Source organism: Panthera leo, chromosome F3 (assembly GCF_018350215.1).
Source record: "Panthera leo isolate Ple1 chromosome F3, P.leo_Ple1_pat1.1, whole genome shotgun sequence".
In the NCBI taxonomy this organism is placed as follows: domain Eukaryota; kingdom Metazoa; phylum Chordata; class Mammalia; order Carnivora; family Felidae; genus Panthera; species Panthera leo.
In genome coordinates, this window is record NC_056696.1 from 43922886 (window position 1) to 43948165 (window position 25280).

Genomic DNA, 25280 nt, shown 5'->3' on the forward strand with positions numbered 1-25280 from the left:
GAACCCACGAGCTGGGAGATCATGACCTGAGCCGAAGTCGGATGCTCAACCGACTGAGCCACCCAGGCACCCCTCAAAATAAATAAATTTTTAAAAATTTAAAATAAGTGAGGGGAGAAACAGAAAAAGAAGAGAGAAGAAAATTAAAATCACTCATCTGCCAACTACCCAGAAATAACCACTGTTAACATTTTGATGTTTTCCCTTCAGATTCTTTTTTTATAAAGAGAACTTTAAAAAGAGGATAAGTATGATAAATACAATATGTAATATACAGGCATATTATATAGCAAAATACATATTTCATATTAAAGGGTTATGTTACATTAGAACATAATCTGAATTCAGAGAATATAGATTAACAAACAATTATTTTATAATAATTTAGTATGTGTGCTTTTTAAAAAACTAAATTGAGATGGTACAAAGGGGAGTTTTAAATTTAATTTATTTGTATTTAATAGACAACACATCTGTGTGCTCCATAATTTAAAAGGTCCACGAGCATTTATAGTGAAAGTGTCCCTTGGGGAGCCTGGGCGTCTCAGTCGGCTGAGTGAGTCTGACTTCAGCTCAGGTCATGATCTCACGGTTCATGGGTTCGAGCCCTGTGTCAGATTCTGTGTTTGCCTCCCTCTCTGCCCCTCCCTCACTCATGCTCTGTCTCTGTCTCTGTCTCTCAAAAATAAATACGCATTAATAATAATAATAATAAAAATTTTAAAAAGAGAGTGTCCCTTTCACCCCATCTCACAGCAGCTAGTTCCCCTCCTTGGAGATGTGATTGTTGCTGTAAACCTCAAGGGACTTTATTCATAGACAACACAAACACATCTTATTTTTTCCCCTTTACACAAATGTCACAAGAGTGTTAGCCACTTATTCTGCATCCCCCAGTTTTTACTAAATATATCTTAGATACCATTTCCTATCAATACATAAAGTGTTCTCATGTTTGTGACTACATGATATTCCATTATATGGCTGTCTCTAATTTATGTCTCTACTCAGTCATTTGGGCTTTCCACCATGTTTTGCCTAAGTAAACGGTGCTGCGATAAATAACTTTGCACATATGTCATTTTGCATAAGAACACCTCTCTAGGGGCACCTGGTGGCTCAATCGGTTAAGTATCTGACTTTGGCTCAGGTCACGATCTCGAGGTTCGTGAGTTGGAGCCCTGCGTCGGGCTCTGTGCTGACAGCTTGGAAACTGGAATCTGCTTCAGATTCTGTGTCTTCCTGTCTCTCTCTCTCTCTCTCTCTGCACCTCCACCACTCGTTCTCTGTCTCTCTCTCTCTCTCTCAAGAATAAATAAACATTAAAAAAAATTTTTTTTTAAAAGAGAGAGTGACCCTCGGCCTGAAAACCATAAAACAGACACATTAAGAGAGAATAGAAAGGGTGCCTGGCTGGCTCAGGTGGCGGAGCATGTGACTCTTGATCTCAGGGTCATGAGTTCAAGCCCCACATTGGGGGTAGGAGTTTACTTTAAAAAAATAAATAAGCAAAAAGGGAAAAAGAGGGAATTGAAGATTTCTGTGTAAAGACAGACTACTGGCCACACATGTGTGTTGTCTTTCCTGTGACCCCCCCCCCCCACCAAAATGACAATAAAGCAGTGACGAAAAGCACATTCTCCTAATGAGGAAGAGAACAGGAGGAAGGCCAGCACAGGTGAACATTCTCAGCGGGTGTATGGGAGCGGACGGGGAGAAGAGTGGTTGCTGATGAAGGCGAGGAAGGGAGCCCAGAGTGGGAGGCGGCTGAGAAGGCCCCACATCGTCCCAGCAGGACGACAGGGGAGTTCAGGCCTCAGAGAGGCCGCGGGGTTGGACGGCCCAGCGGAGGCAGGAGACCCAGCCATGGCTGAAAAGAGAAGGATTGGCCAACAGGCTAGGAAGACCCGATTCCTAAGCAACACATAGGGCAGCAGGGTTCCATCCCCAACTGGAAGGTTCAGTGACCGCAAAGGAGGGCCTTTCACTTCTGCTACTTGGAGTCCCCCCGTGTGACACAGGCTCCCTTCCCAAAGGAAAGGAAACCTGCCAACTGGCCAGCCGAGCCTCACTCTTAAATACAGAAAGACAAAGATCATCAGACAGTTGACAAAAGGCTCAGCTATGAAAAGGAAACAAAAGTAAATAATTAGGGGCAGGGAGGATGCTCCATAAGAAAGAGAAGTAACTTGGGAAACAGAAACACAAGAAAGCTTTCAATAACTGACAGGTATTTTCAAGTGGATTTGAGGACCTGTTGCGTCCCCAAACAAGGACAAGATGCTATGAAAGAAGCAACCAGAAAATAAACGTGAGCTACTAGGAATTAAAGATAGGATTATGGAGGGGTGTCTGGGTGGCTCAGTCGGTTAAGCATCTGACCTCTGACTTCAGCTCAGGTCATGATCTTGAGGTTTGTGAGTTTGAGCCCCTCATCGGGCTTTGCTCTGACAGTGAGGAGCCTGCTTGGGATTCTCTCTGTCCCTCTCTCTCTGCCCCTACCCTGCTCACGCTCTCCCCTCCCACTCAAAATAAAGAAAGAAACATAAAAAAAATAAAAATAGGATCATGGAAATAAATATTTCAGTAAAAGGTGTTGGAAGGTAGAAAATTAGAGAATTACTCTTATATCTGGATAAAAGTCTATCCAGAAAAAAAGTACAAAGAAGATGGAAAGGAAAAAAATGCTCAAATAAGAAAACAAAACAGGGCGCTTGGTTGGCTCAGTCGGTAGAGTATCCAACTTTTTATTTAATGTTTATTTATTTTTTGGGACAGAGAGAGACAGAGCATTAGTGGGGGAGGGGTAGAAACAGCGAGAGACACGGAATCTGAAGCAGGCTCCAGGCTCCGAGCTGTCAGCACAGAGCCCAACATAGGGCTCAAACCCACGAACTGTGAGATCATGATCTGAGCCAAATCGGACACTTAACCAACTGAGCCACCCAGGCACCCCTAGAGTATCTAACTCTTGATCTCAGGGTCATGAGTTCAAGCCCCACATTGGGCAAGGAGCCTACTTAGAAAAAAAAAGAAAAAAAAACAAAGTAATTCCCCAAAACCAAAGAATTTTCAAATGTAAAGGGGACACCAAGAATCACAAATGAATAAGAGATCCACATATCTGTCATGGTGAAATTTTAAAATAGCAATGACAAACACAAGATCCTAAAAGTTTCCCTAGAGGGGGAAAAAGTTTGTCTCTAAAAATACAAGAATTAAGGGTGCCTGGCTGGCTCATAGGTAGAGCATGTGACTCTTGATCTCGGGGTTGTAAGTTCGAGCCTCACATTGGGTATAGAAAGTACTTAAAAATAAATCTATTTTTTAAAATATTTATTTATTTTTGAGAGAGAGAGAGAGAGAGAGACAGTGTGTGAGTAGGGGAGGACAGAGAGAGGGAGATACAGAATCCGAAGCAGGCTCCAGGCTCTGAGCTGTCAGAACAGAGGCAGACACGGGACTCGAACTCACGAGCCACGACCTAAGCCAAAGTCAGATGTTTAACTGACTGAGCCACCCAAGCAGCCCTTAAAAATAAATGTTGAAAAAAAAGAATCAGACTAGCTTCAGGATTCCCATTAACTAAGGCTACAACAATGCCCTCAACATCGTGTGAAAAAACAATTCTTTTTTTTTTTTTTTTGAGTTTATTTATTTTGAGGGGAGGCAGAGAGAGGAAGTGAGAGACTCCCACGCAGGTTCTTCACTGTCAGCACAGAGTCCCATCTAAGGGCTTGATCCCATGAACAGTGAGATCATGACCTGAGTCAAAACCCAGAGTCTGGCACTCAACCGACTGAGCCACTCAGGTGCCTGAAAAAAAGCAATTCTTAATGCAGAAGTCTATATCAATCCAGATTACCATTCAAGTGTGAGGGCGGAGCCATGCCACTTGTAGAAATGAGGGACTCAGAAAATCACCCCTTCTTAAGAACTGACTTGAAGGGGCGCCTGGGTGGCTCAGTCGGTTAAGCGGCTGACTTCGGCTCAGGTCATGATCTCGCGGTCCGTGAGTTCGAGCCCCGCGTCGGGCTCTGTGCTGACAGCTCGGAGCCTGGAGCCTGTTTCAGATTCTGTGTCTCCCTCTCTCTCTGACCCTCCCCCGTTCATGCTCTGTCTCTCTCTGTCTCCAAAATAAATAAACGTTAAAAAAAAAAAAATTTAAAAAAAAAAACAAGAACTGACTTGAAGATGGGGTATGGGAAAATGATAGTGTAAACAAGAAAAAAAGAGAAGGAGGGAAGGAGGAAGGGAGAAAGAGAGAAGAGGAGGCAAGAGAGGGAAGGTGGAAGGGAGGGGAAGCCAGTGGGACCAGGCCAGGGCATCAGTGAAGGGAAGGAGTCCCAGGGAAGAGACAGACAGCGGTGTGACGGAGAAGCAATTCACCCAGGGGCGCTTGGCTGTCTCTTTAGAAGAGCAAATGACTCATGATCTCAGAGTTGTAAAACAAACTCAAGAAAATGATATTGTTGAGTGAAGAGAAGAAGAGAAGGGCAATGAGAAGAAGAAGGAAGTCAATATGAGACTCTAGGATAAACTAAAACAAATAAAGGAAAATGCAATTACAAGGCATTGCTGGTCCTTGCCACGGACAATATTTACATGGTCACAAATGCACACATCATTGACTGGATTCAAACCATTAAAACCAACCTATAGGCAGAGCAGGAAGACCTGATTGTGGCTAGAAAGTTAGAATATCCTGTCAGCAACATTTGAGCATTTCAAGTAAATGCTCAGAAGACCGAAGGTGGGAAGGAGAGCCACAGGGGAAACATAGGAGAGACGGTATCCGTATCCCACAAAATAGTGAGTCCAAACTGGCAATAGCCGACGGCATGAGAAATAAATGTGTTACTTGAAGCAGCAAAGATAGTCGACAGACTAAAAACAGCTGTCTAGCCATGTTGGGAAGAGGCAGGGAAGAGGGTTTGAGTTTATTTATTTTGAGGGGAACTACCTCCCTATCCTTCCTAGTTACAAATCAATAGAGGATATCTCAAATGGAGAAATCCAGAAATAGCAGCATAGGCGTATTATTTACAGACATGGAAATCACTCCCAGAACAGCAGAGGTAGAAGTGGTCGCCTCTGGGGGGCGAAGTTAGGGGGGAGGAGGGATGAGGTAGGGCTGTGCACCGTAGGCTCCTCTGTTCAACTGTGTTTTCAACCCTACGCATGAAGTACTTGGATATAAAAATTTAATTGCATCACGGGATAGATGAGAAGGCAGGCACTGAGAGCTTGTGTGCCAGCACACGAGTGCCGGAGGCCAGATTCAAGGGAATTAGACACCTGCGTCATGAAGTACCTTGCAGGTAGGACTGAAAAATGACCAGGATAAACGTCGATGACGTTGGAGATGAGAAAGCGTTCTGATTTGCACAAAGAGCCAGAAGGTATTTCTGGAAACCATAGACCAAACGGCTCAGTATAGAATCCTGGCAGAATTCTAGCACAGATTATTAAACAGATGGCTTGGGAGTGCTTTGGGATTTATTTATTTATTTGTACTCTGCCTCGTTCCAAAAGGGAGGATTTGTAGAGGCTTACAGAGACGTATACAGTACAACAAGATTAAAAAAAAAAATTATGTGAGAAAAGATTCTCAAGTAGTTAACCAGAGTGTTGCTATGTAAGCCCAGCAAATGCACTGGTAGGTAGACGCCCGAGAGAACCGAGGTAGGATCACATAGAAACTTCTACCTGAATGTTCGTAGAGGCATTATCCATGATACCCCAAACGTGGAAACCCAAATGTCCATCAACTGATGAACGGAAAAGCAAAATGTGGTGTATCCGTACAATGGGATACTGCTCAGCCACAAAAAGGGCTGGGTACTGAGGCACGTCACAGCCATGGAAGAGCCTGGAACACACGCTAAATGAATGAAGCTAGACATAAAGGCCACACGTTGTATGATTTCGTTTATACGAATTGTCCAGAAGAAGTAAGTCTATAAGGAAAGAAGGTAGACAGTGGTTGCCAAAGGCTGAGAACAGGGGGAAGGGAGAGTGACTGCTAACGGGGATAGAGTTTCTCTCTGAGATAATAAAAACATTCTGGAATTAGGTAGTGGTGTAGGTCACACAGTCTTGTGAATATACTAAAAACCACTGACTTGTACGCTTTAAGAGTGAATTTTATGGTATGGGAATTATATCTCAACTAAAAAAAAAAAAACATGGAAAAAATGGGGAAAGGAGAATAAAAGGACGGACAATAAAAAGGAACCAGGTCAGTACGCAATACATATACTATAAAATTCTGGATAGGTGACAGAGGTGGACTATGCCCTTGGCCATGAGCTTTCCAGCAACTAGTACCAGCTTAGAACAAGTGTTAATTAAATGACTCCCAGCATCCGTACGATAAAAAAGAACTGAATGTTCGGGTGAATCACAGCTTTTCTTGGTGCTGACGCCCAGCAGAACTCTCTCCTGTGCATCTTCATCTAGGGCTCCGTGGGCAACAACATCCCTACCAAACATAACTCCGTTAACATATCCTGAGGGCCCTCAAGCGAGGCATAAAGCCCAAACACAATTCAATGAGGCCACTTTAATGAGGGGCCTAAAAGGTGTGCCAGGATACGCAGACAAGCCTTTGGTGGTAAAATGTAGATTCTCCGGAGAGCAGTGGTTTCCGACCTTGGCTGCACCTTAGAAAGCCCTGGGGAGCTTTTGCAAAATACCAACCCGGGACTCCGCCCGCAAGAGAGTCCGACTTTCTTCAGCTTCCAGGTGATTCCAGTATATAGACAAGTCTGAGAATTGCTAATTAAGTAGATGAATGGTACATCCCTCATGAAATCCCCCAGGAACGTGATCGCTTGCCTCAGAGTTTATTCATAAAGTCAAGCTTATCGTAAACTTTAAATTCGTGTACTGGCATTTTCTGAATGTCTGCTGTGTACCAGGCAGGTGCTGTGCTGTGCCCCTGAGAACGGAAGGGTTCATGCGTGACCCAGCCTCCATCCTCGGGGAGCTGACAGTCGATCCGCGTTAAGGACACCCCAGCTGGTGATCACAGGAAGGGTGGTAAGTGGAGACGGAGAGAACACAGGTCCCCGGGGTAGCAGTGGGTGGGTGGGAAGCTCCCCGCGGGATAAGCAGCTCGCCTGAGCTCCGAAACGAAAGGTGAATTAGCGGGGCGGGGGGGGGGGGGGGGGGCGGTCAGCGTTCAGTATGTCTCTCAGTGGTTTGGATGACAATTAGTAACCACACTTTATGAATGAATGTGAGGTGTCATCCTTACCCCGGAACAGCTGGAGGGATTGCCCTTCCGCTGAATGACTGAGTTGGGACCCAAAGTGTGCCCACAGGGAAGAGGAACCCACACTGCAAGCAAATGAGACTCAGGGTAGAGGAAGGCAACCGGGAGGTGTAGACAGCGCCGGCCTCGGTGATCTACCAGAGGCCCGAATGTGTTCTCATGTCGTTCCGCCACAACCCAGCAAGAACGTGATATGTTACAGTTGAAGAAAATCAGGCTTATAATGTCGAGCCCTGAGCCGACCCCGTCGAGGGCAGGGCCAGAACCCAGCGCAGGTCTGTCCTGCTCCCACGTTCCCGTTATTCCATGTGTCCTGTACTGTATAGAACTTCAGTAAACCAGCCGCACATAGGGGTGCCTGGGGGGCTCAGTCAGTTAAGCGTCTGACTTCGGCTCAGGTCATGATCTCGTAGCCCGTGGTTTTGAGCCCCGCGTCAGGCTCTGTGCTGCCAGCTCAGGGCCTGGAGCCTGCTTTGGATTCTGTCTCCCTCTGTCTTTGTCTGCCCCCCCTCCCCTGCTCACACTCTCTCTCAAAAATAAACATTAAAAAAAAATTTTTTTTAAAGAAAGAACAATAATGAACTTAGGCTCTCACAGACACAATATTGAGCAAGCACGCTATTGTTTCTGGGGTGAGTGCCGGAAATATTCTATATCTCGATCTGGGTAGTGGTCACCAAAGTATGTACACATATAAAAATTCACTCTGTTCACTTAAGGCTTGTGCATTTTAGGGGTGCCTGGGTGACTCAGTCAGTTAAGCCTGTGACTCTTGATTTTGGCTCTGGTCACGATCTCACAGTTGATCTCATGTCTGATCACACGATCTCACGTCTGAGCTGACAGCACGGAGACTGCTTGGGATTCTCTCTCTCTCTCCCTCTCTCTCTCTCGGCCCCTCTCCTCCCTCAAAATAAATAAACTTAAAAAAAAAAAAGACTCGTGCATTTTAATGTACGTAAGTTTAACCTCAACAACAAAAAAAAAGTAAACAAGGGGTGCCTGGCTGGCTCAGTGGGTAGAGCACGGGACTCTGATCTCAGAGCCAGGAGTTTGAGCCCCCCTTTGGGCCTAGAGCCTACTTTATTTTTTTTTTAATTTTTTTTAACATTTTATTTATTTTTGAGACAGAGAGAGACAGAGCATGAACGGGGGAGGGGCAGAGAGAGAGGGAGACACAGAATCGGAACCAGGCTCCAGGCTCTGAGCCATCAGCCCAGAGCCCGACGCGGGGCTCGAACTCACAGACCGCGAGATCGTGACCTGAGCTGAAGTCGGACGCTTAACCGACTGAGCCACCCAGGTGCCCCGCTAGAGCCTACTTTAAAAAGAGTAAACAAGAAGTTATTATATGTCACATGCCTGGCACAGAGTGGGCAGTCAATATATTGCTGTCAAAGTTTCTAGAGAAGAGGAGGCGGCAAACCCGTTGCGCTTTGACCACGCGGGAGCCCTGAGTGTAGTGGAACGAGCCCCCATGTTTATGAGGGTCACTAACAATCAGAGCATGGCATGATGGGAGAGAAGCCTGGCGAGGGGTCTGGAATACATGGCCAACGACCGATGGCTGAAGGAAGTTGAGATGATGTTGCTGGGGACAGTGAAACTTACGAAGAACGTGAAGGATGTCTTCAATAGTGAATGGCTCGCTGTAGAATGGGAATTAGACTCTTCCTCTGTGACTCGAGAGCACTAATTCTCAGACTGTAGCCACATCTGAATACCCTGGGGGGAGGGGGGGAGTTATTAAAACAGATGACTGAGCCGCACCCCCAGACTTTCTGATCCAGTCTGGAGCAGGAGTGAGAATCTGCCTTTCCGTTTCTTTAAGATTTTGCTCTTAAGTAATCTCCCCAACGGGGAGCTCAAACTTACAACCCCGAGATCAAGAGTCACACGCTCTGCCAACTGGGTCAGCCAGGCGCCCCTAGAGAATCTTCGCGTCTAGCAGCTTCCCAGGACATACTGATGCTGCTGGTCATATTTTGCTAGCCACTGTATTCGTGTAAAAAACCATAGAGCAGTTTGTGCTGTTGCAGTGAGGAAGGAGGAGGAGGAGAACTTATTGAGAATCTGGTATACCAGATTCTTAATATCTACACCTCCTGTGTTGCACTCTGTGTACATTTTCTCACAGTAAGGGAGACATGATTCTTCCTGCTTTATTTATTTATTTATTTATTTTTTTTTAGTAATCTCTACACCCAACATGGGGCTTGAACGTACAGCTCTGAGGTCAAGAGTCCCATGCTCTACCGGCCGAGCCAGCCAGGCGCCCCTGTTCTCCCCATTTTACAGAAGAGGAAACCAAGGCTCAGTTTTCACACACATCTCACACTCGACCCCAAGCCTGGACGTGCTAAAGCTTAGGCTGAGCAATGCCATGAATAGAATTCCATTTCTGAGTGGAAGGATAATTTCAGAGGTCCTTCCAACCCTCAAAGCTAGACTGGCTTTAACGAGCCCTTTTAAGCACTAACAAGCATTCAGCAGCAGCTAACTGCTATGCTATATTCTCTCCAGGATGCATGCGGCCACCGGTCTAACTCTTAAGATGCCTCTGGGTCATCTTACCGGCTCCCACCTCTTCTATCCTTCTTGGAACCTGCAGTCACCACCCCCCACTTCTCCACGCAGGCTGAGAACTCGGTTCACCCAGGTATTTGGCAAAGGAGGCTTTTTGTACACATACCCATCTCTGCCGTCAGCATTTATGTGGGGTAGGGGGGCTGGGGCATCTGGGTACAGTCCTTGGCACCAAGTTGTCTGCCACCCACCCCATGCCAGCCCCAGACAGAGCTTGCCAATCCGCTCTCCACACTGTGACCGGCAAAGCAATGACGCCAGGGCTGTGAGGATAAAATCCGGACGTGGGGGAGGGGCGGCCTCATTCCCTAGAACGGCCAAAGGAACTGCAGATGTGCTTAATGACCTTGAACCAGAGACTTCACTCTACTGCACCCGCCTTGCCTCCTCAGGGTCTGGGAAGCAGAGACCAGAGGGTCCTGGGGAACGAGAGCAGGCCCACGGTCACTTAGCGGATTCTGCCCAACATGAAATCAGGCCCAAGTCTAAGTGACCTCCTCTAGGCTGTGATAATCAAAACTTTTCTCTTTGCACATGTTTTAATATTCAAGGTTTTCAATTCTTTTTAAAAAATGTTTACTTATTTATTTTGGGAGAGAGAGAGAGAGAGAGAGAGCACGTGAGTGGAGCAGAGAGAGGGAGAGAGAGAGAGAGAGAGAGAGAGAGAATCCCAAGCCGGCTGGCTGCACACTGCCAGAGCAGAGTCCAGTTCGGGGCTTGATCCCACAAACATGAGATCATGACCTGAGCCGAGATCAAGAGTCGCACGCTTAACCAACCGAGACACCCAGGCGCCCCTAAGGTTTTCAATCCTAACAGAAACAGTAACAAAGACAAAATACAATCGCGATTCTGTGCACTAAGGAATTTGGGCAGCTCCCGCGTACGTGAAAGGAAGGTAGTGAGAGTTACGTGGCTTTTATTTCACTCTCTGTTATATCATCTTGTTTGCTTTCTCCCTGAATGTTTCCCGGATGTAGATCACTGTTGATGGTCCAAAATATACAATTGATTTATTGTTTATCAACTTCAAGGACTAAGTGGGAGTCACTGTAGGGCAAACATCTCTCACCACAGAGCCAGTCCTGGCAACTCAGTGACGAACAAACCCCGTGGCCCTTGCCTTGGAGGAGAGGCGGTAGACAGGTGATCAGCAGTGATGTAGTTTGGGGCCCTAGGAAGGTCAGGGAAAGCTTTCCAGAGGAGGCGACCCTTGAGGCAAAGAAATAGATTTCAGTCAGCAAGAGCCTGAGGACCCTTCACTCCTACAGATCTTTTCTGCCAATGCAGTCAGTTTTTCCGTTCTTTAGCGTCTCAAACTGCTTTCCAGAGCTAGTGAGGAACAGGGATAATTTCCTTCCAATTTACAAGGAGGGAAATCAGACAGTGGCTAAGGGACCATCCAAGGTTTTTCTGTAAAATTTAAGAGTGACCACAGGGTGCCCAGCTAGGGTTAGATACTTGAATACTCAACACGGGAAATATAGGACAGCCTCTGCCCTTGGGGAACTTGTTATCGCTGGGAGATAAGATATGTAAATGAAAAGCCAAAAATAATTGTTAAAGGCAACGTGCAAATAACTCAGTTCCCCAGCTGTTTATCCAGGACTCGCTATCTGAAAGGCATTCAGTGAGGCACCTGGGCGGAGGTGGGGAGAGTCAAAAATATAGGTAAATATGTCCCAGGCCCTTAAGAACTCACCGTTTCACTGGCTGCAAGGGAGGCAGGGTGACAGGAAGAGGAACCTAGCAATCCATGGATACAGCTGTGAAGATTGTAGGGGCAAGAAGTCAATCAGGGGCTGGCTAGAATTTAGGGGTTGGATAGAATTTGTCCAGAAAAGGTTCCTGAAGGAGGTGGACAGCGTGATGATACTGGAAAACAGGAGACAGAGAAGAAAAAGAAGAGAGACGAAGAAAAATCTTTTCACACACCCATCCTTCCACATTTAGTTCAGTAATGAAGCCCTCCCCAGGCAAAATGGGATACGGCCCCAGGCTCTCGAAGCATCCCCATTACAGAGCCCCGTTGCTTCACCTGTTTCCCTGCCTGCTAGTCCCAGCTCCAGGGCTCTGCCCGAAAGAAAGAAAGAGAGGGACGCCCGGATGGCTCAGCCGGTGAAGTGTCAGATTCTTGGTTTCAGCTCAGGTCATGATCTCACAGTGCATTTTGTGGGATGATGCTGAGCCCCAAGTTGGCACAGAGCCTGCTTGGGATTCCCTCTCTTCCTCTCTATCTGCTTCTCCCCTGTGTGCTCTCTCTCTCTCTCCCTCAAAATAAATAATAAACTTTAAAAAATTTAAAAAAAAAGAAAGAAAGGGCGAAATAAAGGAAGGAAGGAAGGCTCGACTCTAAGGGGGTTGGGTATTCACAGTAAAGTGCCTCACTTTGTTTTTGTTTACTTATTTTTACTTTCCACTATTTTGTCCAACTGTAACTTATAGTAAAAGACACAAATCATAAGCATGCGTATGTCTGTACAAGAATGAATATTTACATATGTTTATAGCTGTGTAACCACCACCCAGATCAAGCTATAGAATGCCTCTAGCACCCCAGACACTATGGGCTGCCTCACGGTACACTGTACCAGGGTCACGGCTACTGTGGCTAGAGGAGCTGCCCCAGTAGGGTGATAGATCTGGGGAGTACCATCTATAGAAATTATGAAAGAATTTTAGGTGTTTGGGCTGGAGAAGCCAAGTGCTGGGGCGAGGTGGTGTGTGTGTGAAGGGCTAACATGCGCAGAGCAATTAGACTTGTCCTGTGGGTGGCGGTGGGGAGTCACCGGGAGGGGCATTTCAGTTCGGCATGAAACCCTTCCTAACTGGAGCTGACCCACGTTGGAAGCAGACCCACAGGAGATGATAGGTAAGGTCCTCAACAGTAAGAGGTATCAGCCAAGAACAGGACTGACGAGCATTTAGCAGCAACTATGGGGAGAGGATGGGGGACTCAATTTGGAGATTGTTCTTTCCAACTCGGAGCTTCTGTGGTTCTGGAATTCTGTGAAAATGGCAGAGAGGACCCAACCAAATGCTTGTGGTTATGATTCATTTTTTTTTTTCCTAGAGGAGAACTTTTTACTGAACCACAAATACTGTGTAGACCCTCCATTATCACTACTGAATAAATAACTCTTACTACCTACCAACCCACTGAGCCAGAGAGGCCCTGGGGCTCTGCTCCCATGTGCTCAGAGGAGAGGAGGGATGGTGCCTCTGTGAGCTGAAACCAGCCCTGCAAGAAAAGTGGATTGCCCCCTCTTCATGCCAGGTTGTCAGGAGAGCACTCCCTCCCCGCCCCGCCAACCTCCTCAGCCCTTTCAGCTCTGGTCCCCCTGGAGGGCCAAGTGGGCATGATGTCGTGGTTCCTGCCACTACCAGCAGAGGTGACACTCTGGACCTTACTGCTCCGCCTCCGGGGGCCAGTGCAGGAACCCTGGCTCCCTCAGAAGCAGGACCACACAGGACTCGCCAGTTCTATAGCCACCTGGGGGGAGGGACAGCCTGTGTCAGCCCAGCCGCAGGCGCCTCCAAGGACTACTGGTCTGGAGGGTGACACCTCTCACCCCACTCCCCCATCCGTTTTTTTCCAGCAAAAAAAGGAATTCTCCCCCAGGACCCTTTTTACCCCTGGAGGATTACTTCCCAACTCCTCTTGGGACTCCTCCAGATCGCTGCCCACCCCCGCCCCCCACTAGGAAGAAGGCGAGAAGTGGAGTTTGGAGAGAACACCCTCATCTTCCTCCTTCCTGCACCTGCCCAGCGCGCAGAGATGCGGCCGGGGAAGACCAGCTCTCAGGCGGAGCTTAGGGTGCAGATCGGATAGTTCCAAGGTTTTCTGTCTAAAATGCTTATCCTCTCGAGGGTCCAATGAAAGCCATGAATACTCTCCCAAAGGAAAAAAAAAAATGTATGTAGGAGATTTTATCTTCTATTCTGGGGGCCGATGGGGGCGCTGTCAGACCCTTGAAGTGCATCTGTGAAGCACCTAGGTGTAGGGGGGCGCTGTGCTCGGGGGGTGGGGGGGGGGGTCCTCCACCGCAAAGCCCAGGCCAGGTTGGGGGTGCGGGGTGGGGGTGGGGATTGTAGCTCCCCAAGCCTAGGCGAAGCGCTGGAAGGTCCCGCTCTCCAGCCTCTCCGAGCGTCCGGGACGTCTCTCGGGCTCAGTTTGCCCAGCTCTGCAATGGGCGCGCGGGCCCCTCCGCCCCCGCGGGGCTGTGCACGGACGCGGGTGGGACGGACAGCTGGAGAGGGGGTGGGGGCGAAGCGCTGCAGGCGGTCGGTCTCCTGCAGCCGGGGAGGGTGAGCGTGCGTTCGGGAAGCAGGGGGAGGCCGGCGCCCGGCCGCGCGCGAGGAGGGCGCGGGCCCCGACGCGGTGCCAGGCGGCCGCAGAGGCGCCCCCGCTGCTCCCCGGGCCCGAGGGCGGGGCCCCTCGCCGGGCCGCCCCTCCCCGCCCCTCCCTCCCGGCCGCCGGCCTCCCCTGCCCGGCCGGCCCTCCCGCGGGCGGCGCGGCACTCGGGCACCGGCGCGCGGAGCCAGCAGCCGCCGAGCCCGCCAGCCGGGGCCATGGGCTGCGACGGCCGCGTGTCGGGGCTGCTCCGCCGCAACCTGCAGCCCACGCTCACCTACTGGAGCGTCTTCTTCAGCTTCGGCCTGTGCATCGCCTTCCTGGGGCCCACGCTGCTGGACCTGCGCTGCCAGACGCACAGCTCGCTGCCCCAGATCTCCTGGGTCTTCTTCTCGCAGCAGCTCTGCCTCCTGCTGGGCAGCGCCCTCGGGGGCGTCTTCAAGAGGACGTGAGTGCCGGGCCCGCGCGGGAGCCCCGCAGCCCCCAGCCCCCAGCCCCCAGCCCCCGCCGCTCCTCCGCACGGCCGCGCCGACCCTTCCCTTCCCTTCCTTTCCCTTCCTTCCTCTCCTTCCCTTGCATCCCTTCCCTTCCCGCCGCCCGCGTCCCTGCCCCCGCGGGGCTGGGGCCGCGGGGCGCCCTCGCCTTCTGGCGGGCGGCGACCACCTCTCCCAGCGCCGCCAGCCGCGCCCCGCCTTAGCTGGACTGCCTCCCTCCCCCACCCTGGCTCTCCCCGGAAAAGTCTCTCCAGAGACTGAAGGTGACTTCTGGATTATTTATTTGCCTTCGCTCACCCCCGCCAGGGCGTTAAACCCGGCCCTCACCCGCTCCCCCACCCACGCGCCACGGGCCGAGGGGTGATGGAACCGGGGGCGGTGGGACGGCGTCTCCCTCCCGCACCGCGGGTCTCAGGTTTGTCAGTAGCCCCTGCTGCCGGGGGCGGAATTGGAAGTGAGGTGGAAGGAGAGTGGGAGTGTCACCTCAGGGGCCGTGCCAGGTGCCAGGGCTGGCTGCGGCTTGACAGAGCGCCCTGGGGCGGGCTCCACTCAGACCATCAGCTCCGGTTCAGCTGACACACGCTGTCCCTTCCCCCCCCGGGGCTGCGGGGCTGCTGGGTCCTGTGTGTCCCTGCTTCAGAGGGAGTCAGGGTTCCTGCATCGGCCCCTGGAGGCCAAGCCCTTCTGCCTGGGAGACGCTCAGCACCAAATTACTAGGGCCACGTAGGGGAGGGGTGGGCTGTCCCACGCACAGCTTGGGTAAGTTGACCCTCCAACTCTGGGGCCAGGGTCCCCCTCCACTTCTCCCACGCCATGTTACTCTTCCTTGGCCTCTGCTCGGGACTCGGCCTGCCATGGCCGCGAAAGATGCCCCCTTTGGATACCATCGCAAAGCCTCCTTCTCCCCCGGGCTTACGTTGGACGGGGCCGCCCCCGCGGAGCCCTCCGGAAAGGCAGCAGGATTGCTCGCCTAGAGCAGCTGGGAAAACAGACCCAAAAGCAGGGGATAGATGGCTTGCAAACCGGAGGCTGCTGGAGATTTCCCTGGTTCTGGTTCCTGGCTGGGTGGTTTTCTGGGCTGCATGGACTCAAGCAAGCGGAAGGCCCAGGAACAAAACCCCGGGTTGGGCTATCCCAGAGAAACGGGGGTAGGGGGCATGCCGAGCCAGGTGCTCTCACCCTGGGCTCGCTCCTAGAGGTATCCCTGAGCTGATGGAGAGAACACAGGCGTCATACAGACAGATCCCACTTTAGGACGCCCAACTGACAAAACATTCCCAATTAGGGAGTGATTATCCCCGTTATCAAATTCTTTTGTAAACGGAAGAATTCTCTTGAGAGGCAAGTCTCGTGGACACTGGTTTTTCTTTGGGCTTTGTGCAAGGTTGGATGCATGGGGGCATGGGGGATTCCGCAAATCTTAAGAGAAAGCTCAGGACGCTTCTTGATTCTGCCTAGAGGTTTAATTAGAAATCTATCAGGGTGTTTTTCTGTTTTCTCTCCTTCCTTTAAAAGCGTGTTTTGCCTTACAAAAGCTCCCTTACCTGGCACTTTTTAGGAACATGTGTAGCGCAAAGAACAGGAAGGGGAATGGGAGTAATTTGAAAGGGCAGGTTGGCGGGCCAGGTTCGGTGAAAACAACAGAAACAGACACACACACACCCAAAGGGGCCATCTCTTCCTTGCTTGCTGTGCACCTCCCTCGGGGCTCCTTACTCAACAAGGAGCTCTGAGCGGGCAGTGGAAAGGGTCGTGGGGCAGGAAACCGGCTCACAGAGAAGAAAAATAATGCTAATAATAAAACTAACTTCAGAGAGCTCTTTCTCAATGCCAGGCACTGTTCTTAGCTCCTCACCGTTCGTAGCAACTCATTTAAACTTCACGACAACCCTACAGAGTAGTACTGTTGTTTCTATTTTGTGCCTAAGGAAGCTGAGGCACAGAGAGGTTAAGAAACTTGCCCCGAGGGCCCCTGGGTGGCTCAGTCGGTTGAGCGTCCCACTCCGGATTTCGGCTCAGGTCATGATCGCTCCGGTTCATGGACTTGAGCCCCGCATCGGGCTCCATGCTGACTGTGCGGAGCCTGCTTAGGATTCTGTCTCCCTCTCTCTCTGCCCCTCCTCTCCTCCTCTCTCTCTCAAAATAAATAAATAAACATTTTAAAAAATTTAAAAAAAAAGAAACTTGCCCCAGGTCGCATCATACAGCTATTGAGTCAGGTTTTGAACCCAGGCATTTGCCTCTGGAACCAGATACCCGGGAAATGGCTCTTGCTTTCTGAGTAGTCCTCTTGAACTGCGTAGGGTACAAGTTATACCCTGTCCTCACCAGGCAAAGGCATGGGGCTGAGTATTCCTGAGCTGACACCTCTGGGAAGGAGGGATCTGAAGGGTCAGGTGGAGGGCCTGAGTCCTATCAGTTCAGGCTCACATTTAAGTCCTGGACCTCAGTCCTCCCAGCCCCCAAACAAAATGTCATAAAGAACCCTTTCCTTTGGCTAGGAGTGAAGTGGACTTCGGGAGGAATGTAGGATTTGTCACAGGGGTGGCCTGTGTATAAAGGAAAGTGACAACCTAGCTAGGTCTGGACGACTCATCACAGTCCCCCATTTCTCAAAACAGAACCGCCAGTAGCCCTAAAAGCGGCCACTAAAGCTTGATTGCTTGGGGCCTGACCACAAATTCAAATGCTAATACCCACCCCCCCAACCCCCAGCCCCACACCAAGTGCTTTTCAGCTTAAGTGATTACCCGTGAGTGCAGTGTGGCCAGGCTGGTACTTGTGAGGGGGATGGGGGTTGGTTTAACAAATGGCAAGAGCCAGCCGGTACAGACAGACACACGGGAGAGGTGAGGGGCTCGGGGCAGCCCAAGTCCTGCCTGCTGCTGGGCCCAGACTGAGAACCAGGGCTGAAGAGGGTTTCTGGATGCCTCCGTGGGGGCATGCATTGGAGGGTCTGCGTGTGGACAGCCTCGGGCGTTAGAGCGGGACCGGACAGGACAGCACAGGAGCTCTCTGCTCAGGATCAGTTACCGCCCCCCTACCCCCACCCCCGGCCCCACCCCCAGCTTCTAGCACAGACAGATCTTGAGGGAAGCTACCATGTGCAGGCCAAGAGGGAGACGGGTACAATTAGAGTCAGAAGAATCTGGACTAGACCTTCCTTAGAAATATCTTGCGTATCGAGAGCAGGGAACCATTCAGAGAAGAGAAAACTCCAAAGCCACCTGGTTGGCAGGGTGTATAGGTATGTGCTTTGTCAGACAGGAAGGAGAAAGGGGTATTTAGATAAAAGGTTAGGGTTTTTGTTTTCTTGGTTTCTTGGGGACCTGTCTAACCACCCTGGGCAGTTTGGGAGACCCCTTTATCTCAAAGGCATCAGGGTAGATAAATGGCTTTCAGACCTTCCCCAGCCTTCTCCCAGCCTCACCTTGGCCTCTGCCCTGCATGCACCCTCTTAATTGAAGGCTTGGGCTCTTCCCCTCTACCCTATTCACTGCCTCCTTCTCTACCTATCATTTTCCCCAACTACCTGCAAGTCCTGCCCTGCCCAAGACCCAGCTCTGACTCCCTCCTGCCCATTGCATGAAACCTAGTCTTTCCTGCAAGGTTTCCCAGGCCACCATCAGCCCTGCTTCCCCAAGATGCTGGCCCCCTGAAGTTTCTGGAACACAGTACAAAAGCCAGTGTCTTCCCCTGAGCTGGGCCCCTGGTCGGTCTCCCGTCTAAAAAGCCTCTGCCTCTCCCTCCAGCAGTTTGTCTCCCTTTCAGCACGCAGAAAACCTGGGCTGAAAGCCTACTTGGGGTCTGGCCCCAGACACCGTTCTTGCTTTAAAAACTCATCTCAGTGTGGGAATTACCATAAAACCCAGCAATGCCACTCTTAGGTATATTAAGACCTGTCAACACAAAACCTTGTACGGGAATGTTTATAGCAGCATTATCCAGTTTTTAAAAAGATTTTATTTATTTTTGAGAGAAATAGAGTGCCAGCTGGGAAGGGGCAGAGAGAGAAGGAGACTCAGAATCTGAAGCAGGTTCCAGGCTCTGAGCTGTCAGCACAGAGCCCGTCGCGGGGCTTGAACCCACGAATTGCGAGATCATGATTTGAGCTGAAGGTAGAGGCTTACTTGACTGAGCCACGCGGGCGCCCCAAGCAGCATTATTCATAATAGCCAAAAAGTGGAAGCAAACCAAATGTTCATCGATGGATGGATGGACAAATGAAATGTGGTTCACCCGTACGGTGGAGTAGTATTCAGCCAGAAAAAGGAATGAGGTCCTGATAGATGCTACAACATAGAGGAACTTCGAAAACGTCATGCTAAGTGCAAGGAGCCAGGTACAAAAGACCACAGGCTGTATGGTTCCATTTGCATGAGAGTCCGGAATGGGAAAACCTATAGATACAGAAGGCAGGGCAGTAGGTTTCTAGGATGCGGAGAGGAATGGGGAGTGGCTGCCGATGGGTATAGGGTTTCTCTCTGGGTATAGGGGTGAGGGGGGGATGCCCTAAATTTAGGTTCTGGTGATGGGTTCCCAGCTCTGAACATACTAAAAACCACTGAATTATACACTTTGAACAGATGAGTTTTATGGTATGTAAATTATACCTCATTTTTTTTAAGATTTTTATTTTTTTAAGTAATCTCTATACCCAACGTGGGGCCCGAACCCACAACCCCGAGATCGAGAGTCGCACGCTCCACTGCCCCATCTCAATTTTTTAAATGAAAACAAAATCTCAAAACTCATCCCACCCCTTCATTCACTTGTCCAACAAGCATCTTTCGAGCCAAACCCCGGTTTAGGGGAGAATACGATAGACAAGGTCCCTGCTCTCAAGGAGCTTGTGCTCTGGAGGACCGTTGTAGTGAAATGAAGGAAACAAAGCAGGACGAGGATGGAGAGTAAATAGTGTTGGGGGGGGGGGGTGGTTACTTTCACCAGGTGGTCAGGGAAAGCTCCTCTGAGGAGGGGACAGTGGAGCGGACATGTCAATGACAGGAGAGAGCCATGCGTGCAAAGAGCTGCAGGGGAGGGGTTCCAGGCGGACAGAGCCGCTAGACCATCCTTGCAAGGCCAGCACCCCAGCGCACCAGGCAGGTCGTCACACACAGGGTGTACCCCCCCACCTGAGTCTAATAGGGCCTGAGCCCTGCCTTGGGCTGGGATCTCCCCAAAGGCAGTCTTTCTTGTTCCTCCCTCTGGGTGTCCCCAGCCTTAACACAGGGCCCTGACCAAGCTGGGGTGTCAGTATGGGAGCGGCCAGTTAGAGGGGAGCCACGAGAAGGCAAAAGTTGCCCCTTCCCTCTTGGCCGGCTCAAACTGTTCTCCAGCCTGCCCTAGCTCCCAGGGTGTGGCCTTGACTCCTGGTTTCTTGTTCCAGACCCCGACTCCTCTCTTGGAGGCTGCCGGCTCCTTTTGGGCTGGAGAGAGGCTCAGGCTGCCGCTGCCGCTTCCTGGGTTCTGGGCACTTCTCTTCCCTGGTCCCTCCAGGAAGATTATCAGGGTGGACAGGGGGACGCCCTGAGGCAAGAGTGTGAGAATGTCAGTGCCCATGCTGGAGTCACTCCCATGGAGGTGGCATGGAGCGGTCGTCAGCAGCATTTTTACCCACCCCTGGGACGTGGAGGGCAGGACGGGCTGGCTGGCATCTTACTGTTTACGCCCTTCCTCTGGTTTGGAGCCAGGCAGCCCCCCCTCCTCTTATCACAGAACCAGGAGGGCCAGAGCCGCCACTCCTGGCAACGCCAGGTCAAGGTGATCACGTGTGCCCTCTGGGTAAAGCAGAGCACCTGGGCTGACAGGGTCAGCAGCGTGTTCAAGGTCACACAGCAAACTGGTGGGGCGGGCACCTCCCGCAGAGCCACCGCCAGGCTGGGGGAGGACCTGCTCTCTCTCCCCCGTTTCACCTGCCACTTGGAGCCGTCAATGAGTAACTTGGACATTTCTCAGGCTTCCTGAGGAAGGGTTCCCTCGACGGTCTAAGCTGTTCCTACATCTCCCCAGGCCTTGGGGGATTGCCCCCCCCCCCCCCCCCGCTTTAACTGGCCTGAATTAACCTCTGAGTTCGAGATCAGGGGAGGGAAGATCAATAACACGATGCTGGCTTTAGCATGGAATGGGAGTCCAAAAACTGGATCCTGACTCTCTTCCCCTGTCTGGGCCTGGCTCCCGATCTATACAGTGAGGGGTAGGATTCTTAGGTCCTTGCTGCCGCTCCAGCAGTTCCCGCACCAGCCTCCCAGGGTCACCCCAGAGGGCACTGCAGTGGGAACAGAGAATCCAGGAGCTGGCACCCATCTCTGCCGAGCGGACTTCCCTGGGCCTGGCTGCTGGCAGGGAGGGGGATGAGCACCGAGGAGGGGGACTGCCAGTGGCCAGGGCCAAATCCCAGCGAGTGAGCCAAGGACTGTAGCATCACACTGACTCCGCACGGCAGCCTCAGGAGACAGAGCTTACTGGCCCCATTTTATAATAGAGAAAACCGAGGCTCTAAGGAGCGATGTGTCAGTGCCTCGTCCAGAGCCGCCTGCTGGGAAGTGACAGAGGGAGGTCTAGGACCAGTCTTTTTTTCAATTTTCTTTTCCTTTTTTAAAAATCTTTTAAAAATGTTTAGTTTTGAAGGGGAGAGAGACAGAGTACAAGCAGGGGAGGGGCAGAGAGAGAGAGGGGGACACAGAATCCGAGGCAGGCTCCAGGCTCTGAGCTGTCAGCACGGAGCCCGATGCGGGGCTCGAACTCAAGAGCCGTGAGATCACGACCTGATCCGGAGTCGGACGCTCGACCGACTGAGCCACCCAGGTGCCCCCTTTCCTAAAAATTTTCTATTGAAGTATAGTTGACATACATATTATATGGTTCTAAGTGTACAACACAGCGATTTGACATTTGTCTACACGAGGACCAGTCTGACTACAAATCCCACTACATCCGTGCTGCCAAAGCTGTTTTGACATTATTATTCCATAATTTTGAAATTACCCACATTCCTAGAAGAGGCCTTTGACTAAACCATTAAGTGACCAAGCCAATTAGTACATTTCAGTCTGGCTCTGGGGTGTATCTGGGACTTCTTTTCTCTTGGCAGCAATATTCCGATCTAAAGAAATTTGTTCAGGCTGGGTTTTGGAATGCCCAGGCACAGCCCTGCTGGAGAGACTGGGGAGGGCGGGCAGCCCGGGATTGAAACACAGGCTTTCTTGTGCTACGGCTGCTCCCGCTTCCTGGGGACACGTCTCCATTTCCCAGTGCCCGGGAACCGCAGGCCCGGTATGGGCTTAGCCCTCTGCAGCCCCGGCTGGTAGGCGGCAGGTTCAGATCATGGCTCAGGGGCTGGTAGCAGATGCAGGAAGGGGCCTCCCCCGGCCAGTGTTCCTCCAGCCTCTCCTTTCTGTTTTCTCCTTATCCTTTCCTGTCCGTCGCTGGGCCTGGGAACAAAAATCCCTCCCCCCCACCCCTGCCATGGGCATCAAGTGTCCTTCTCAGAAATGACGAGGTGAGAGGGTACAATAGGGGAGGGGAGAGGCCTAGACGGGCAGCCCGCCATGACCCCAGCCCTCCACATCCCCCTCCCATCTCCCCAGCCTCCTGCTGCTCCACTGGCATCCGGGCCCTACTTGAGTCTTCGTCTCTTGCCTCTGTCCCTCGGTCTCTGTCTCTGACTCTGTCTGAGTGTCACCCCGTACAACTCCCACGTCAGCCTCCCAAGTCTCCAGGCCGTCCTGTGTGGGGTCACAAGACGAGCTTCCTCAAGCACGTTTCTCATTGGACCAGCAACATCCAGCAGCCCCGGAGGGCGCACCTTCTCAGGGCCGAGCAAGGTGCCAGGCATGGGGGCCTCTGCACTAACGGCTGCAGCGGATGCCTTGGGAGGCCGGCAGTGGGGCCAGCGGTTATAACACGAAGGGTTTGGAGCTGCCATGACACCAGCAGAGGGACCCCTGGGGGCTCATGTTCCGGTGAACAGCTGTTCCCCCATTGCCTCTAAGCCTGCCAAACGAGGCTCTGCTGACTCTGGCCCCTGCTCTCTTCTGGCCGCCCCCTCCCCAGCCCTGCTGAGTCTGTGGCCCAGCACCAGCCCTTTTACACACACGCGCAAGCTCTGTCTCTGTCTCTGCCGCTGTCTCTCTCTCTCTCTCTCCTCCATGGAAAAGCAGCATGGCATAGGGGTTATCAAGATGATCTGGGTTTGAGTCCAGACTGTCAGCGGCTTTTGCAGTCTTTCTCTGCCTCAGTTTACTGGGGGGTCAAAGAGGCACAACTGCAAAGCCTACCCGCGGGCACTGTCGTGTGCACCAAATGTCTCGGGCACCGTAAGCACGTTAGTTGTCATTTTCTTGTCTCGCAGCCTTCCTTCCCTCTCAGTTTCCCGATCCTGGGACTTTGCTACAGGGCTGATCATTAACCACGTTCGTCTAGGTTTCTCAGGGCAATAATGATAATGTGTTCATTCTTTAAGAGAGTGTGTGCCCTTGACGTGGGACCTCCATGCGTTACCGTAAAGTGGTGAGTGAGGTGGTGGAAAGGGCAAGCCATCCCGTGTGCCAGCTCAATGGGGAGAATATCTGAAGGGGAGACAGGGGACCCTCTTGCCATCCCTGAAGTGAGGCCAGCCAGGATGAGGCTGGCTCCGTGCCCAACATGGGGCTTGAACTCCCAACCCTGAGATCCTTGTGCAGGCAGAGGAAAGGGAAAGAGAGAGAGAGAGAGAGAGAGAGCGCTATAATGAGAAGCTTGCTGTGTTCATCACCTGTGGAGAAGTGGGCATCACCTCTGTGCTGGGCACCAGGGAGGAAAGGGAGATTCGGAGGCCAGGTTGCAGGAGGCGGAAATGCATGAACCTCAGTGAGCAGTCCAGGCTGTCAGCACCGGGGACCTGCAGAGCAGGGTGGGGGAGGATGCCAGAGGGAACAGGGTGGTGGAGGGAACCCGGGAGAGACCTCAACGGGCCTCCCCACAGCACAGCCCTCCCTGTCCTCCTCCTAGTGGCCGAGGTGAAGGGAGTCCCCTCTCCCTGCTCACGCAGGGTTGGGATCAGGCGGGGATCGTGATCAGTTATCTGCCCAGCAGATCAGCCCGGAAACAAGAAAAGAGAAAATAACTGATGCTATCAGCAGAGCCCTTCTGATAAAGGATTTAATCAAAGATGGGCCAGAAGGAGAAGCTGAGGGCCCCGGGGGTCAGAGGCAAGCACTTCTGGTGAAGGACGCAGCCCGAGGGCTCTCCTGGGGGCCCCCTTCTTTTCCTTAATGTGCTGGAAACTCACATATGTCTTCTGGCCACACACCCCTCCTCCCGCCCACCTCTCCAGGTCCAGCTGCCAGAACAGCTGTTCATAATCTGAGAAATTTCCTTTATAGCCTCTGTCTTCCAGAACCTTTTTTTTTAGTAGGTTCCATGCCCAACATGGGGCTTGAACTCCCAACCCTGAGATCAAGAGTAGTATCTTCTGCCAACTGAGCTGGCCAGGCGTCCCCAGAACCTTCTTGCTGCCCAACCTCCTTCACTCACATTAGCCTTTCAGCATGGTTCCAGAAAATACAAGGCATCCTTCCTTGCTCAGAGTCTGCTCATGGGGGGACAGGCCCTCAGCCTGCCTGCTGCGGGCTCCTCTGGGGCAAGGTCACCTCCCAGACACCTCTCAGTGAGGACAGCCACCGGGCCTCCCTTCCAGACACTTGGAGAGTCAAGATCTCTGTCCAAGGTGGGGAGGCACCAAATTACCCAAAGACCTCGGTTGTGGGCTTTGGTTCAGGTGGCTTAGCTTGGCGCCTACAAAGGGCCTGGCCGTCTTGCCATTCCTGTGTGGGAAGAGCGCATTGCAGCCCCGCTGGGGGGTGGGAGGGGATGTTTTGGAAATCGGGTCCCACCCCGGGTCCCGCCTCCAGTTTCATGCGTTGGGCACAGTACCCCTGAGACGCTCGAAGCAGTCTCCTCCTGTACATCCATGAGAGGAGCAGAAATATCTTTGTATGTAATCTTTTCTAACTAAGCCATTGATTTATTTATAAGCTTTTTAAAATATTTATCTTTAGACGTTTATTTCTGAGAGGCAGAGAGCGCACAAGCGGGGCAGGGGCGGGGTGGGGTGGGGGCGGACAGAGGATCCGAAGCAGGCCCCACGCTGATAGCAGCGAGCCAGATGTGGGGCTCAAACTCAGATCCTGAGCCGAGCTGAAGTCGGTTGCTCAACCGGCTGAGCCACTCAAGCACCCTAAAGGTTTTATTTTTAAGTAATCTCAACGTGGGGCTCAAATCCACAACCCCGAGATCAAGAGTCATACGCTCCACTGGCTGAGCCCGGCAGGCGCCCCTATCCGCAAACAATTTGAAGTTGAAACTCGCTTGTAAGTAAAATCATAGCAGGTGCACTTTGCTAAGTGCCATCACGTGCCGCTTCACACCGTTTCTTGAGTTCTTACGGCCGCCCTATGAGGTAGGGGTTGTTACCCGAGAAGACTGGGGCACAAGAAACTTCTCGCCTGTGAACCCCTAGCTAATAAGTGACAGAGCTTCTTCAGCAGCCCCCTCCCCCCTCTACCAGAAGCTTCCCCTGAGGCTG

The 25280-nt window shown here is 51.6% G+C and overlaps 1 protein-coding gene and 1 long non-coding RNA gene across 4 annotated transcripts in view; one reads left to right on the plus strand and one right to left on the minus strand.

Annotated features, from left to right (window-relative positions):
* Nucleotides 1-4091: 4091 nt before the first annotated feature.
* LOC122212354 lies at nt 4092-13053 on the minus strand. The gene is made up of 3 exons (XR_006199113.1): nt 13018-13053; nt 11568-11740; nt 4092-4126 (listed from the first exon to the last, which is right to left on the minus strand). It is a non-coding gene; the product is annotated as an uncharacterized LOC122212354 (long non-coding RNA).
* A 1336-nt stretch (nt 13054-14389) lies between these two features.
* Nucleotides 14390-25280, plus strand: part of MFSD4A (major facilitator superfamily domain containing 4A) — a 28560-nt gene continuing 17669 nt past the window's right edge. For all 3 annotated transcript variants that reach the window (XM_042925556.1, XM_042925557.1, XM_042925554.1), the window contains exon 1: nt 14390-14667. In XM_042925556.1, the coding sequence (XP_042781490.1) occupies nt 14438-14667 (230 nt within the window). In that variant the 5' untranslated portion in view covers nt 14390-14437. The remainder of the gene's footprint in view (nt 14668-25280) is intronic.